General features: G+C 40.3%; 2 protein-coding genes across 2 annotated transcripts; one reads left to right on the top strand and one right to left on the bottom strand.

Annotated features, from left to right (window-relative positions):
- Nucleotides 1–1,897: 1,897 nt before the first annotated feature.
- Nucleotides 1,898–15,695, bottom strand: DUS2 (dihydrouridine synthase 2). Its single transcript, XM_015873876.1, has 16 exons — nt 15,587–15,695; nt 15,258–15,397; nt 14,588–14,633; nt 13,136–13,227; nt 12,291–12,334; nt 11,366–11,426; nt 9,717–9,764; nt 9,418–9,483; nt 8,379–8,449; nt 7,870–7,956; nt 7,210–7,378; nt 6,460–6,581; nt 4,748–4,891; nt 4,148–4,235; nt 3,471–3,544; nt 1,898–2,384 (listed from the first exon to the last, which is right to left on the bottom strand). Exons 2-16 carry the CDS (start codon nt 15,378–15,380, stop codon nt 2,147–2,149), a joined length of 1,473 nt encoding a protein of 490 aa, XP_015729362.1. The 5' UTR covers nt 15,381–15,397; nt 15,587–15,695; the 3' UTR covers nt 1,898–2,146.
- DDX28 (DEAD-box helicase 28) lies at nt 15,638–17,730 on the top strand. The gene has a single exon (XM_015873875.2). It carries the CDS (start codon nt 15,669–15,671, stop codon nt 17,277–17,279), a length of 1,611 nt encoding a protein of 536 aa, XP_015729361.1. The 5' UTR covers nt 15,638–15,668; the 3' UTR covers nt 17,280–17,730.
- The last annotated feature ends 10 nt before the right edge of the window (nt 17,731–17,740 follow it).

The raw sequence follows: 17,740 nt of genomic DNA on the forward strand, positions 1-17,740 counted from the left end.
TTCTATGATGGCACCAAACTAGGAATGAGCACAAGCCACCAGACAACACTCGGTAGGAAAATGGCTACTACTTTGATTTCTGCTTAATACTGCAAGCTATTTTGCATCTTTGGAATAAAATTCTAATACAAAAGTTGTATCAACTTCAAGAATGCAGAACTGTATTTAGAACAGAATACAAAATTAGTAAAGACTGCATAGATTTACTAGAAATTACTCCATGATCTGAAGAGCGAACATTTTAAAAATGAATATATATCTATACTATCTCTAGTGAGATACTGTTCTTCCACTACAAAAGAACGACTTCATATTGGCACCATCATTTAAGCAAAAGATTGTATGTTTTAAATAGGAAGACTTTTGATGAATATCCTGAATACCCAAGCACAATGTATTTCACAAGTTTACACGGTACTCCAGAAATCATGGCATGATATCCCTGCAATTTTGTCTTCAGACCAGAACTGATAACTTGAAGATGATGATAAATTGATTTTGATTAAGACCCCCAGCATCGCCAACAGCTAAAAACTGAGACAAATCAAGTCACATTTCAAGAACTCACACAGCCAAACTTCATGGGTATTCAACACTTTCGCTTACCTGGGTCACACTGGGTGAAGAGAAACTGTCTGGTTCTGCACATTATTTTGCTCCAAAAAATGATGCCACTCATTGATTTTCATGGAAACTACAACAGATACAATGAGCACAGTAACACTTTTTGATAGAGCAAATTCTCAGCTGCAAAACATCATTTTTCAACACAGTCACCACTATTAGCTCTGCATTTTCATCAGGGAGAACAGGACCCTGCATGCCATTCCCATAAAACCTTTTATCAGCAGAAGCGACCTGCTGCATCACTGCACTTACATCCTCTTGTTGGTCTGCATAAACATTCAGCAAGCACTGACGAATCTCAATGGGTGCCATATTTTCTGCATGGAGGAATTCAGTGACACACCTTTGCTTCATAGACACTTCCACATCAGATGCCATTCTGCCAAACTGCCCCTCTGCTGCCATCTGTCACACAGCAACAACATGTAACGGGTACTGGCATGAAGTACCAGTACTGCTGCAGCACTGACCTCTGCCTCTGTCAACGTTGGTCAGATTTCTGATGAAATTTCATTTTTCATTTCATTTTTGCATCCTTGAAAACAGTTGTTCACAAATACACACACTGCCAAAAGCAATGACACAAGGCGTGACTGTGTTCCCTTTCCTTGTCCTGGTTTCAGCCCACATAGGGTTAATACTGCATCAGAGTATTTGGTTGATGCTGAACAATGGGTGTGCTGGCTGCCTCCTGGATGGCACAGGGCAGAGGGCAGCTGCACTGCAAACCCCGACAGGCTGCATGCAGCCCCCAGGTGAAGGTTGGATGTGCCTGCCATACTTTAATGCCCATACTGCTAGTAATGTACACATAGACGTTGAAGTAGAATTTCTGAGCTTAAAAGTACAAAACAGCTCAAAGTTAATTTGTTCAAATTATTCACAGCTACCAGGCTCAGCTCCAATTCCCTATTGGAAAGTTAGTGTAGTACCTAAGACCAGGAAAGTGTGATTAATTCTGTTGTCACATTTCTGGAGGGTAAAATGTAGAAGTTAATCAAGAAGAAATGTTATTTTCATGCTTAGTGTTATTGTTTTCAAGTTCTCCTCTCTGCAAAATCCTTTTTGTCAGTATGATGGATGTAAATAAAGCCTCAAGTCATACATGAAACTCATTTGACAAAACCATGCTTGCTTAGCAACTAACATTTTTGTACATTAGTTCCATAATGAATCCATCTGCTTACCGCTGCATTCGGACATCCCTTACCAGCATACCATAAATTTCTTAAAAGAAACAATAAAACCAATGACAAAGTAGCCTACAGAATATCTGATATTAAAAGAATTTATTGTTTGGGATAATATCCTCAATATTTTCTAAAATCAGATTAATAATTGCTCCTGTCTGAAAGGCACCATGGGGATAGTGAGTGGTGAACAGTAAGTCTTACTGGCATTTTTCACAGCAGAGGAATTTATCCATCTCAGAATCCAGACAAAATGTGAACAGCAAGGTATACAAAGAGAAGCTAATTTCTAGCTTCTGTGTAGTTGTATGAAACCTCTGATCTCCATGTTACCGTTGCATCTTAGGCACATTCATGTCAGAACTTTCTTCAGCAAAATTAGCTTTTTTATGGGAAGGCTCAGCAAGATCTTTTCCATGGTCTCTGTTGTTCAAGCGCTCCTGGTCTTCCCTCTTGCGTTTGTTAATCAGGTGGTTTTCCCCCTCACACAGCTTTCCCTCCGGGACACCCAATGTTCTCAGGCAGACAATAGCTGCAGCCTGTTCTGCTAGTTTCTTTGACTTGTCCCTGAAGAGCAAGCAGACAGAGCATAGGTGAAAGTAGAAACTGAAGTCTCTACACTGCCAAAACAATTACTTTCCTGTCTCTGATGCAACATCATGAAATAAACAGCATCTGTAGCCATGTCATTTCACAGCAGAAGAAAAAACAGCAGTTGCAGAAGTTATTTGAATCTTGCTAGGTGTCAATGTTGATTTGCCTCCACTGATAGAAACAGTCGCATCTCAAACTCTTCATTTCAAAGGTCAGTATATGTTAGGCCCAAGTAGCCGCAGTCCTCAGACAAGCTGACTTTTGTAAATATGATCATTAAACAAATCTGAGTTTTGAATTATCACTTTCTTAAAAGACACTCAGGCCCAAATATCATCTCTGGTAGGTGTACAAGTTCACTGACACTGACATAAGCAGAAACTGTTCCATAACAATAAAGATTCTGTCAATTCCAAGAAGGATTTCAGATTAAATGTTTATGAAATTCAGTATTTTAAAATGTTTTCTTCTCAGAATTTCATACCAGCTGAGCTTTGCTTCCTAAAGTCTTTGAACAGTAATCCCAGAAACACCAGTAATTGTTGTCTGCATTTATCCACTTTAAAGCATCCAATACTGAGGTTTAACTCTGTAGTTATATGAGGTTCAACTTAAGTGCAGATGCCCAAAGCCAATCACAGTATTAATAGATGATAACATAAAATACTGTCATGTAACTTTAGAGCAGCTCTGGATGTAACTGTTGATTAACTGTGAGCTCTGAGTAGCCACTGAACTTCTAATTCACACAGACACCTAATCCTGATTTGGTATTGAAATCTGATGTAGTGGCTGAAGACATTACCCCCATCAAATGTTACTGGACTAAAATAGTGGACTAACATATTAGGTGAATTAAGATATCGTATAATAGTTCACTTGAATTTAGTCTCTTGTCACATTTCACACACTCAGAAGGTTTTACTCCTTTCTCCCTCCCAGACATAGCTTTAGGAGGTCTCTCTTAGCTGATTTTTACTAAAGTCACAGGAATAAACTTGTAAGCAACATTCCATAAACAACTACAGTACAGCTACAAAAGCATTAAGAATAACTTACCACAGAGCTGATCTGTATTTTTGGTCAGCTACTGTTACCACTGAACAGAACAGTCTATCTAGTGGCCTTTGAACCTGGAGAGGAAAAAGAAATAAAAGACAGGCGTGTCAAAAACAGTCACATTATACAGCAAAGGCTGCCAAGGTTCCTTATTATTCTTGTCTTCACTCCCCATTAAATAATACCCTTAAAATTACTTTAATTAATTCTAAAGCTTTAACCTCGCATAATCACGATTAAAAATTATTTATTATTTGTCCAAACTACAAATACTTATGCATTACAAGAAAAAAAACCCACAATAAGTAATGACCCCAACCTAAATAAGCAGTTGCTCCTGTCCAGTTTAGTTTCTATTTTTAATAGTGTCCAGCAACAGAAGAAAGCATTCTGAAACCAAGCCCTATTAGTTAAAGTAATTCAATCATGGACTTTAGTGCAATGACCTGTAATTGCAGCTACTTCTTTTACCTCCACAGAAACTGCTGTGGTTTTTTTTTTCCCTCATTTTTACATAATAAAATAAGCTGCCATTTTTTATATATATAAAATAATTTCTGAACCATCTTACTGAAGAGCGATACTGCACTGGGAAACTGAATTTCTCAGAGCACCAAGTCTCAGAATAGTAATTTTACAAGAGAAATAGGTTTGAAAAGGTTTTTTGACTGACTTACAGTCTCATAAACAGGCTGAGGATGCTTTTCTTTCCTACACCATTCCAGAAGATACATTTTTGGAGTAATCTGTGGTGGATATTCTCGCCTAGACAAAAAAATGTGTGGTCAATAACCGTGCTTAGAGTTTACTTAATAAGCAGAACTACTTTAAAATCAGGTCAATAACTCAACAAAATAAGTGCTGCTCATTAGGTCACTTTTACCTGTTACTCTTTGTGGTTTACTTTTACAGCTCAAATTATGAGAAAAACGCCACTGCCTTATTAGATAGTTCAAGTAACGTGCCTAAAAACTCAACACCTTTTGTATATTCATATTTGTTTATGTACAGATGCTTGATTTTTAATTGCTTAGCACTTCTAATAAATTACTGAGTCTCTGGATGCCTGAAACTGAAGAACATGTGAATATCATAACATTTAAATAGCACAGGAAGAAGAGCGATGCTACTGATTACTTAATTATGTGCACAAATTGCTTCATAAAAAAAACACTCTTTTCTGCTATGCAAATCATTAATCTCTAAAAACTATACAATATTGTTAAGTTCATTTTACAAATGCAAGCCAGTAAAATAAAATAAGTTCGTATGCTTACTTGTCAAATCTAACAGCCATTTTTATGACATCCGGATCTTCCATCTGGTCATCTTCAACTTGGTTCTTAGTTTCCAAAGATGTTTTCTTAGCTTCAAAAATTGCTGTTGTCTCTTCATAGAACTCAGACATTTCAAAGGCTTCACTATTGAAATGGAACTTCTTTGTATTAGAGATCAGATTGTGGATTTTTTGTAAGCAATTATGATAAAATAAGTATAGAAAGCCATTGTTTTGAAATAGAGTATATACGTGCAGAGAATCACACAAAAGCATAGCTATGTTCTACACAGTGACATTATGTTGTTTCTCCTTCCACTTCTCATCAGACATACTTAAGATGCAAGAAGAAAAAAGTTCCTATTTCTATTGCCGTATATTTAATTTGCAATATGAAACTCCAGGCAGAATCAGAAATAAACATCTTGCAACATTCATCCAAGTTATTAGCTCAATTTGAGTATTTTCTGAAAGCTCCAATACACACGAGGAAATTAAGATTTGGATCAATTACAAGTGCCTCAAATCATACTAGATTTCAGACCCTTCCACTGCATCTGCTCTGAAATACTGAGACTACTAATTTTCTACAGGTAACAAAGCCTGTAGCACTGGAAAACTTACTTGCTGAATGTGATCAGAGTATGCAATGATACCAGGCTGTTCAACAACAAAATGCACTCTACCCACAAGACTATTTCCAATGCAGTAAATGGAAAAGTGTTGAAGGTGAACATGCTTTTACATAAATTCTTTCATCTGAAATGCAGCAGCCTTTGTCTTGAACTCAGTACTGAGGTTAAAATCTCATATGACTGCAACACACCATCATCACCACAAGGCAGCAGCATTAACATTTTTGTCTGACTATAAGCTCATCTTACATAACTCTTAAGTTATTCCTTTATCTGGATATTAATCAGCCAGTTTGGAACAACGGTTAGAAGGCTTTGAGTTTGCTGATGAAAACTGATTAAATTAGTTTCTAAGAGGCTCTCTCCTCTGCATGTCTCCTATGCATGCGCATTGCTTAAGCCAATTTTGTAATTCTTATTGCATCACACATATGAAACCTGCTTGTATTCAATTTTAGAAGGCCCTAAAGAATCACTAGACAGTACATAAGCACCATCATTTTACCCTAGACCATTGCCCAGTGCTGATGTGCATATACTATACCTCTGCTAATTGTCTGTTTAAAGGCTTGAATCATACTTAGCAGTTTCTTTCCTTTACGTAATTCACCTTACTAATAATTCATTAGAGAACACCACCATCCATTTGGTTATGATTTATTTGAAGTTGTAAAAAAGATTGTTTCCACTTTTGGTCTACATTGCAGATCTTCTAACCAAATTAGAAAACTATACACAAAAAAGAGCAACTTTAAACAGTAAAATTCATTCACCATTGCAGAAATGAAACTAACTTGCAAAATGTAAGTAATGTTTACAAGTTCCACTGCTCTTTTACAATTAATGGAGTCTGGCTCCTTTTACACATAAAATACAGATTAGCTGAAGGCTACATAGATAACTTCAGGGTTAAACCTTTTAACTCCTGAATATGGAGGAAACTTGAAAATGGTCAGTGTACTGCATGCCTCAGCAAGTACACTTTTTTTCCCCCAACTTCTGAATGCCAGAAGTGCCAGGCAGTGCTACAGACAGAACAATACAGAATACAATTTCTGTTTCTGAAGCTCACACTTACCAGATTTCCTGTGTGGACTGTGCTGCATGCAGCTTCTTACCCTGAGCAGTTTCCAACTGTTCTCTTAACATCTGACACAAACAGTATTTTGTGTTGGTATAGTGGTTATCATATCTCACTGCCTGAGGAAGACAAAGTATATTAAAACACACCAGATTAATTTTTATTAGATAATCTTCACATCTCTTGATGAATTTCAAAATCATTTTTGAAAAACAAAACAGAGCGTACACTTTTCTCAATAACACATTACAGACTATTCATCTAGCCCTGGCTTCCAGGCTGCTAAAAATTCTTGACAGTAATTGTGGTAGGGAATTTACTTCAAAAAAATGAAACAGCAAGTAGTCAGTATTCCTTCACTTACCTGTTTAACATTAATTGCACTAATAACATCAAGAGAATTGCCCTAGTTATCATAGGCTTTCCAAATTCCTAGATGTTTTTGGATAGCCCTGTAAGCCTCACAAATGTTGCCAGGAAACCAGGGCTAAAGGAACACCATGTAAGAAAAGAATCATTGGAAAAAAAAAATAAATATGTTTTCTGAATGATTTCTGTAAATTATTTGCTGAACACAGTAAAACAGAAGCAGAAGTGGTTTACTTGCAGGATTCACATTATATGCTGTATGTTAAAATATCAACAAAGTCTAAGTCTCTGAAAGCAAGAGGAACTAAGACATCATATTAAGATTTGGACTAAATTATAAACAATGTTAACAAGGAAAATCTCCCAAAAAATACATACATATTTGATGTAATCTTGCATGACTTCTCTCAAGGGGAAAAGACCTTCTTTTCTGAAGATAGATGGGTTCCACATTGCAGCACGAGCTATCATTACAGATGAGGCAGCTGTTGCTTTCTGGAAGGTCTCAATGTCTGTATATTCTTTGATGAAGTCATGAGATCCTCCACTACAAATGAACATCACTGTTATGATCCAGAAAGTTTTAGCTGCTCTTCTATAAACTTTAACAGAGCCTCGCATTTTCAAATGTGAGATTACATTATTAATGCTGGCACTGTGTTCAGGATATTATCTCAAAATGGGTCTGAGTTATCTTAACAATAGACCATTGAAACATCAATTACATCTTGATTACATCTTGGTTTTTTCATTATCTGCACATTTTCTATTGAAGAAGATTTTTTTTTTAGGCAGAGATGGAAGATGGTTTGTATTTTAAACAAACTGCATGCTTCCATACAACCCTTAATGGATAGAGCACATAAAAAAAAAAATAATCACACTGACATTGTTTGGAAATGATACTTCGTAAGTATTTCCCATCCTGTAATGTAAGTATTTGCCCCCACACGAAGAATCTCCTCCCTTCTTCTTCACTAGTACATCTTAATCTAGGTACAGGTGAATTGCAATAACCAGCTGATTACTCCAACCTACTTTGCTATTACTGGAATGGAGACTGCTTCAGATATGGCTTTGATCACATCACAGTGGACAGGGTGCTGAGGCCTCTCCTCCTTCTTCCTTTCCAACAAAGAAAAAAGACCAAAAAATTCCTAAGGAAATTGTATGTATTTAAATCACAGCAGAACTAGCTCAAAAATTAATTTTAAATACTTATTATTGCTCATTTTGTTTTTTTTCAAATGCAAATATATTTTAAATCAAATACACTTAAAGTTATTGCTACTGTAACTCCATATTTTTGGACACAGCATTCAAGACAGATTTATTTGGTTTTTATTGAACCTAAATTTCTAGAAAAACAGCAGTAAAGTTCATCAGCACTAAACGACTAGCTTGATTCTTAAAAATACTTCTTTAGCTAGCAGATGAAATGAGAATTACATACTGTATGCAGAGTATATTCTAATCATATCTTACTGTGTGACATTTGCCAGCAAAGCATAGCAAAGATGTAAAACTCTTGCCTGGAACAGATTTACCTTCCATGGACTGCAATGGCAGCAATACCAGTTTTTTCTATTCTCTTTACCAAATTCACAGTATCCTCAACCTGAGTGGTAGGAGAGAATGACACAGTCTTAGTTCAAAGATACAAAACAGAAGCCAGAATCCTTTTATTTCAGTAAGAGACACATGATTCCCATTCCCAGCAACTGAATTCTATCAAAATAACTCCTGCCACAATTCTCTTGAAATGAATGACTTCACCCAAGAATCCACCTATAAAAAGTCATTCTGCAGTTGTGATAGAAGTTTTGCTTCTGGGAAAGATTATGAATCTCCTCACATAAGCTAGTAATTTTAGTGCTCAATCTATCAATTCCTAAAAACAATTTCTGCAGCCTTTTCAATTCAGGTATCATTTGTAACTATTGCTGCCATTGCACGTACATTTAGTCAGGAGTCAAGAAACACAAAGCTCCTTGTTGCACTGAATACGAGCAGTTTCTAGAGCACAAGCAGTTACAACTCTACATACAATTTCAGTAGTGAAATCTTCAGTGTTAAGATGAATGCTGGAAGTTGGAGGACTAACACTAGCACTCTGGCTTCGCCATTCATTTAAATCTCATGCAGACTGTCACTGCATTCAAAGGTTATCACACTGTGGCTGCATACATCTATTATTTTCCATCAGTTCCATACATAGCAACCTTTAACAATAACCATATGCTCTTCCTTTTTATTTTCCAGTCAGTGCTTACCAATCAGCAAAGCCTTTGAGATTAACTAAGTAGGTTACAATAAACAAGACTAAAATCCATGATTATAGAAGTATCCCTATTCAGAATTCAATAGAATAAGACCATGTGTAAACATCTAATGTTTTGTACTTTCTTGAGTTTTGGAAATACAGGAGAAAAGTTGAGCACTCCAAACAATTATAATTCCAAATGCTACCTCACAAAAGCAAGTAAAAAATGTCAATTTATCCGAATTCCAGATACTGGAACTGATTTTTAAGTCACAGAATTAAACTAAAGTAAAGCATTTAAGAATAACAATTCATGTTCTTACTGAGGGCAAAATGCGGATTTTGCAGGTTACTGGCTTACAAATTCCTTTAACAAGAGTAGTCAGTATCTGGAGGGGCGGAAGACAGAAAAACATGATTACAGAAGTGACATGAACAAAACTTCCCTTACTTCAAGATGCAATTAAATTAGAACAGTTTAACATTTGGTTGTTGTACCTCTCTAAAGAGCCTCACATACTTAAGGAACACACCCAATCATTAACTGAGTATCATTTTATCTGATAGATAAAAGGACCCAATACTGCTTTTAAAACAAATGATAAACAATGATAATACTTACAGACTCTATTTTGTCAGGATCAGATAGAAGTGCTGCCCCCATACCACCCTGAGAAAATACATAGAAACGATGACAATAGGAACATGGCAAACACAGACACTACTCAACTTGATTATTTCATCTAATAGCAGACCACAGCAAAAATACTGCGGTGCTCATTAAACAAAGAAAGTAGAAGATGAAGAAATCTGAAATGCAGGAGCATTAGAGAACAGCTTGGTGAAATGCACTTCCTGGAATAGTATCAGGATAATGAAGCAGTAATTCAATTAATTCAGGGCACCAACTTGCTCCCATTACATCAAGGAGAAAACAGATTTCAAAAAGCCACTTCTAGCATTGTAATCATCTAGTTCCTACTCATTAAGTGACAGCAGAGCATTTGGGATATATTGCTTGAGCATTACACATCATGTTTGCAGAGTTTTGTTATCATTAATTCCTGCCTACATGCTGCAAACTTAGTATTTGTGGACCTGCTTTTCTAAGTGGCCATATTAAACACGTTATGAACACTTTATCAATTCAATATCCTGGCTATTCTTTCAGCACTGTCTCACCTGCAAGCATAGATCTAAGGACCAATAGGCAGATATAACAAGTTAAAAATTGTATGAACTTCTTTTGATCCAATATTACTGGTGACAAATAGCGATTCACAAGCATATGAATTTTCAATCTTCCATCTTAATGAAGGATGGGTGTTTTGTTCTTATCATTCTGTGAAAGAACAAAGTTGTCTTTCATGTAATTAGTTTCAATACAGAAAAAAGTAATGAAGGCTAAATAAAACAGTAATGGCGTGTTGTCAACACGACAACTACAGCCCCTTGGCGTAGCTACTGGACAGTTCGATACAATGGGAAAGGCATTACAACAAAGGTTGTTCTAAAACTTCATGTAGTCTCTTTAAAACCTAGAATAAACCCTTTCCCTACTCAAGTAGCTTAATTAAGAAACATATTCCATTACTGGAAAATACAATTCACTTAAACAATATATATATATATTTTTCTCTTGGCTTAAAAAGCATAAAAGGGGGAATAAGAGATCTGTACAATGTCATGGCATCATGCAGGCTATGGGCATATTTGGCAGCATCAGGTTTGGCCATTACTATTCCTTGTTTTAACAACACTGTATTTTACTGCCAGATATTTCAATTGGCTATGTCTATCTGTGCACCAGATACAATAAACTAGCACTGAGTTCTATTTTGAGGATGGAAAGAATGGTTTACTTGGTCCACGTGCAACTTGGTTTAACAGTAGAAAATATTCAAGTTCTATAAAAGCTTAGACTGATAAAAGGAAGTAGGGAAGACTTCAAGTCCTTGTTTGCCTTTTTGCCTTAAGAAAAGGACAGTAAAAAGCTTCCAGACAGAAAGAAGTGCTAACATAGAATTAGGAAGAGAAAGTATTAATTATGTGAATATATTATCATCTCTCCTTAAAGGACAAAGCATTATGGCTCCACTTGACAGTTCCAAATACTAAAAATGCCAGCAATACAAAGACCAGAAGACAAAGTTTACACATAACAGCCAGGCTTATTCCCTGTGACGAAGCTCTAAGTCTTCTGAACTGGGAGTCTTTTCTATAGAAGGTATCAACAAGAAAAAGATTTAAGAATAATCAAAACCCACTTGCCTTAGTAGAATATTCTTTTGGACAGCCCATGTTGATATCAATACCAGCTACATCACTTTCCCTGAAATAGGAGAAATGAGAAAAATGTATTTCAGCATACTAGAACAACAATTAGGAAACAGATACCTTGCCAGGAAGCCTATTTCATTGTTATAAGACTTAAATGTAAATTTAAGGTTCACTTTTTGTTTGAACTTAAGAATTTTCAGCTTCTCATTTATATATGTACTTAAACAGCAGCCTGAAAACCAGTCTAAGTGTTTCAATGAGCAGTGCAGAAGCTGCAAATGCTCATCTTAATGTGTTTATCTAGAATTAAGTGATACAAACCACATCCATCACCAAATTCACCAGTGTCAACGAAAAGTCTTATGGAAGTTCCATCTACTTACAATGGAGACTAAAAAACACCTTTCAAAATGTTTGAGATGCAGTTTATATTTCTGCACAGTATTTTACTAGAGGTTTCAAACAACAAAAATAGGAGTCATTTGCAGCCATATTGGCATTATTAGAAGGGGTGTATTATCCACAGAATTCCATATTGGAAAGATCAAGGACAAACCCACTGCACTAAAGAAGCACTATTCAATCCCTGCACAGAAATCATGTAACTGCTATTTTGAGTACAAACTGTTTTAAATAGAAGTTGCAGTCTACACTGTTGCACTGTCAATCACCAAGACTTTAATCAGTACTACCCTATACTGTTCAGCTCCAAGAAAAAGACCCTTTTCTTGAACCTGTCAAGGGTTCTATCAAGACCCAGCTTCATCCTTTCAATCACTTTGATTTGTCTTCCAGAATATTTCTTCTCTAAAACAAATCCCTCCCAAAAAAACAAACAAAAAGCCGCCGCCACCACCACTACCAACAACAAAACTACAAAGCCAGTGTGGGAATGGGGTGAGAGTAGATGACTTACACAAGCTTAGCTACTGCCAAGGCTCTTTCAGCATCTGCTGAACCCTGTTGATAAGAGCATATAATTACAAAATAGCATCAAGTGAATTAAAAAGTTCACTTCCACATCTGTAAAACTATATTTGTTCTAAACATTTAATACAGTGTAAAAGAGATCCTTCCACAGCACAACAGATAGCAAAGCCATTTAGCTTAAGCACATCACCCAGCAAATGATAAAAAGTAATACAAAAAGAAATTGAGAGATCAATCCTCTTTCCTAACCTACAACAGTATCAAATATTCTCAGCCTATGACAATTCACCCTGTTCTCAACGATTTCCACCCTTAAGGAGTCATAGCCTCTATACACAGCTTATTACAGAGTTATCATTACCACTGAAGAATGTATTTTTTCATTGCCTAATGCAGCCTCCCTGTTCCATCAATTTAGGCATCATTAAAGAACATCCTAATAACACTCTCTTAGACAGAATAAACATTATCGTTTATTTTAGTCTTTCCAGTGAGGCTGCTCACAGTGCAAGATTAAAGCATGTGATCAAGGATCACTGTAATTCATTACTGATATGTTTAGAAATACAATAAAGATATTGATTACAAAAACAAGATCTCTTCAGAGAGCACAGAATTCACCCTAATCCCTTTTTCTGAACTTACACAGCAGCACATTAACTGCATGTGTACCAACGGTTTAAAAATACTGCAACAAATTATGCAAAATTTTATCCTCATCTGAAGCATCATAGAATAGATGGTCTGTAATACAGAGTTCTTCTGGACTTAGATTAAGACTGTCAACTAGCACTGCCTTGTTTAGGAGAGTCCCTGCTTTTGTTTTCTTACCATTTGAAAGATGACATGGTGCCTCTCCCTCTCACAAGTTCTGAAAACAACTCTGTCATTTGGTGCAACGAAGTCTACTGTTTCAAGTATTTCTGTATGAAGTGAGAAACATAAACCAGACAAGTAATATACAAATGTAATCATAAAGGAAGTCACGCCTATACAATTTACATATAAGCAAAAGGCTATAAAGCAAAACTTCCATGAACAGTACAACCAGTGACACCTGATCTTCCCTAAATCCTTGCAGTACATTCCTTGCAAATAGCAGACTCCATTACTGGGTACTCCCAAATCACCTCCCAACTTGTTTGTAGGGGGTGCAATAGCCAGAATGAATGTAATACTACAGTTTTCAGAAAGGTAAGAATTGCATGTGGACTTATGGTTGACTTCTATTCCTTGACAGGGACACTACAGAAAGCTGTTTCTCATCTCACTCATCTGTTGTAAAACTTATGAAGGTCTTTTAAGAACTTGCCTGTGAAAATCATGTTATGCCAAATCTAGGCCCCAGACCTGAAGTTAAGGAAAGAATGACAGTAAGATCTCAAATGCATTGCTTCCTTATTACACTGGACTTAAAAGCAAATGCATTATAATGCTAACAACAGGTAATACTTATACAGACTCTTGATCACAAGCTGTCCCTACTGAAATCCAAATGAATGTGTTTCTTGGCCACTGCAGTGGGCTAACATATGGTTTTAGTTGCAGGAGGGGTTGTGGCTGTGAGCTGAGCCCAGCACCGCTCCCTTTACCTGCATACTCAATGACCTAAGCACTGTGAAGAAGTTTAACAGAAAAACTCATTGAATCCCTGCAACAGCTTAAGTCAATGGTGAGGATTTTCTTCCTGTGCGGCAGAAGGTAGGGAAGAACTGTGTGTTAGGATCCCAGAAAGCAAAAATACATTAATGTGTTACTAATGATTAACTCTGTCCTCTAAAAAGATTTGTGGTTTCTGTGAGGGGCACCTGCTGAACAACTGAAGTGCCTGAAGAAGTAGAAATGAGAGTCTGAAACTGTACAGAAACATACAGGTGTAAGAATGGCACTTCAAAAGTTTACTTGAAAGTTCTATAAACTGCTTATAGGGATTTTAGGTACCTACACCTCACTGTGATCACTGTAAGATTGCTTCAGCAAAGTAATTCTTTTCTCTTGAATTAAAAAAAAGAACGCTTACAGAATCACAGAATGATCTGGGTTGGAAGGGACCTCAAGGATCATGTAGTTCCAACCCCCCTGCCTAGCAGGGCCACCAAACATACACCTTTACTAGATCAGGTTGCCCATGGCCCTGTCCAACCTGGTCTTGAACACCTCCAAGGACGGGGCATCCACAACCTCCCTGGGCAGCCTGTTCCAGGACCTAACCACTCTCCTAGTGAAGAACTTCCCCCTAACATCCAACCTTACAGATACTAACATAAGAAATGCCACACTTACCATTTACAACTCTCTTACACTGCATCATCTTTATGTCAATCAGCTCCTGAGAACAAAGGGGGAAGAATCTTAATGAGACACAAACCATCCATCTGTAGACAGTTATCTGTTTTATTAAATAATAATAACTATTAAAAGTAGAACAAAGTCAATGAAGAGAAGCATTGTGCTCGACTTTTCAAACTATGAAAGATGACTGTAGGGGAACTGTTAGGTTATGGCTTGAACTGATAATGGAGCACTTGGTGAAGGGTTGTGGCTGGCCTAGGGAGCAGAGGCACATTGTTGGCATCTATGCTCACTATGTGACCAGAAGAGGTGGACCCAGGGTGGAGCCTGGGCACCTATCTACCATGCTAGAAACAAAAGTAGACTACTGCAGTAAAATGTAAATAAACTTATAGAGAGTTCTTTACCTATATTAGTAAGGTCTTTACCTATATTAATTCAAATAATTAAGCACTCCTATGGCATGGGCCTCTCATAATGACAGCTCAACGTGTCCTGCTCAGGCGCTCTATTTCTTTAATAGAAATGATATGAAAAAGTTAAGTCTAAGAGTAAACTAAGCCTGTCCCTGTACTCAGTTCTCTGAGTCCCCAGGTCCTCCATCCCCCCATGTTCCTTCACTCTGCTGGCAGTACCCACGTCCCCATCATCCCACTTGTACCTCACAGTACACGATGTCGGCGCCGTAGTCCAGTGCGAGCAGCCGCATCGGCAGCGTCCCCACACGCACCATGGGGGCCAGGATGTTCTTCCCCCTGAAGCACAGCGGTGTGTTCACTGTCATTGCTGTGGCGGTGCTGTCTAAAACAGAGAAAGCGAGGAGGAGGGGGGGGTGAGGTGTTAGCAAACACTATTCCCTACCAGTAAACACCCAAAGCGTTTCCTGGGCACTGAGGCTGTCAGCATGACACGATCCCAGGGCACCAGCTGTGGGGCAGGGGCTGTGTTGGCACCGATGCCGGCTCCCGAGCTCCATCCCCACGCTCTCACCTTCCTCTCTCGGTGCCGGCTGTGCGTGTCTCCGTGTGGTGACGCCATCAGGCCGCGCCGCCGCTCTCACGTGTTGTCGGCCATGGTGCTGCGGAGCGTCGCTGTATCCGCAGCCCGGGCGGTGGGCGCTGAGCCCCCCGACAACGTGGTGCGCATCCCCTGGGCGCTGCGGATGCGGCTGCAGCGGGGAGAGCGGGGCCGCCAGCGTGGGCAGAGACGGACCGTGGAGGTGCGGCCCGGTAAACTGCTGCTGCGGAGCCGGCGGCCGGAGCTGAACCAGCCCCGCTGGCAGACGGTGGGGCGCTGGGAGCGGCCGCGGCTGGTGTCCGCGGGCTGGAAGCACAGGAAGGCTCGCGGGGATTACTTCCAACTCGAGGCCGTCCAGGAGGCGGCCCCCGCCCTGCTGGTATCGCAGCCGCAGTCGGGGCAGGGGCCGCTTTTCGCGGACATGGGGCTGCGGCCGGCCCTGCTGACCGCCCTGCACGACCTCTCTATGAGCCGCCCCACGGCGGTGCAGCGCATCGCCATCCCCGCCCTGCGCCGCGGCCGTAGCGCCGTGTGCGCCGCCGAGACGGGCAGCGGCAAGACGCTGGCCTATCTGCTGCCGCTGATCGACCGGCTGCTGAGCCGCCCCGTCGCTCCGGAACCGGAGCTGCCCTTGGTGGGGTCGTGGCCGCGGCAGGCGTCGCCCCTTGGGTTGGTGGTGCTGCCGTCTCGGGAGCTGGTGGCGCAGGTGGGAGCGGTGGCCGAGGCGCTGTGCCGCCCCGCGGGGCTGATGGTGCGAGGGGTGACGGGCGGCGGCGCCGCGGGAGGATTGAGACGGCAGCTGCGGGCGCCGCCGCCGGGAGCCGCCGTGTTGCTGGGAACCCCGGGGGCGCTGAGGACCGCGCTGCGCCGCCGCTTCTTGGTCCTCGGGCGGCTGCTCTGGGTGGTGCTGGACGAGGCGGACACGCTGATAGAGGACGAGTCCTTCGCAGCGCCGCTGGAGGAGGTCCTGGCTCACGCCCCGCTCGCCGCGGGTGCCCCCGGACCGGGTGGTCCCGGGGAGGAGAGGACCCAGGTGGTGGTGGTGGGGGCCACCTTCCCTGCCGGGCTGAGCCAGATGCTCGCGAGGTTTGTCGATGTGGATTGCTTTGTGAACCTCAGCACGCAGAGCTTGCACCGCCTGCCTTCACACGTCCAGCAGAAATTCGTCTGTCTTAAAGGTCAGGACAAGCTGCATGAACTGCTGCAGCTCCTCAAGGAGCGCTCGGCATCCAGTGGGGCTGTTCTCATCTTCTGCAACAGCGCCAGCACCGTCAACTGGCTGGGTTATATGCTGGATGACCACAAAATCAAGCACCTGAGGTTACAGGGACAGATGTTGGCAGCTGCCAGAGCTGGCATCTTTGCCTCCTTTCAGAAGGGAGATGTGTCTGTCCTCGTGTGCACTGACCTTGCCTCGAGGGGATTGGACACTAGCAGCGTGCAGCTCGTGGTCAACTACGACTTCCCAAACACCCTGCAGGATTACCTACACCGCGTGGGGCGTGTGGGCCGGGTCGGAAGCAAGATGCCCGGAGCTGTGGTTAGCTTTGTAACCCATCGGTGGGATGTGGACCTCGTGCGGAAAATAGAAACTGCTGCCCGGAAAAGGGCAGGTCTCCCAGGCATGGACACTTCTATTAATGAATCTCCACCTAAAGCAGGTTGATTTGAGTTGCCAAGTGGTAATAAATGGCCTGGTGGGGGCTAAATTGATTCTGTTAAGATACAACAAGTAAGTGTGTGAGGTGGGCTGAAATGAAATGAATTGAGTTTCAGAACAAGGTGATCTGGTTAACTTTGTGCACTGCTCTGGCAGCTGCAGTAGTCATTTCCAGAGGCATCACAATTCATGAGTGTCCCTGTACTGTTGCATTTCAGTGTTCCTCATCACTAGCAGCTAAACGTTGTTAACAATGTCTACTGGCAGGAATAAAGAAATTATCTTCCCAACTTTGTTGCAACTTTGACCCAATTTTAGTTACATGGTGGAAATGCAAAATGACAAATCATATTGGATTCTTTTTTTCTTTATAGCAGCTCATTCAGAGAATTGTCCAGATGCCTCTAAAGATGGATGAGAGAGAAACTGTACAATAAAACTGAGGGTTTTTTCAGGCTTTGATGTTT

The sequence above is a fragment of the Coturnix japonica genome, chromosome 11 (genome assembly GCF_001577835.2).
Source record: "Coturnix japonica isolate 7356 chromosome 11, Coturnix japonica 2.1, whole genome shotgun sequence".
NCBI classification, from domain to species: domain Eukaryota; kingdom Metazoa; phylum Chordata; class Aves; order Galliformes; family Phasianidae; genus Coturnix; species Coturnix japonica.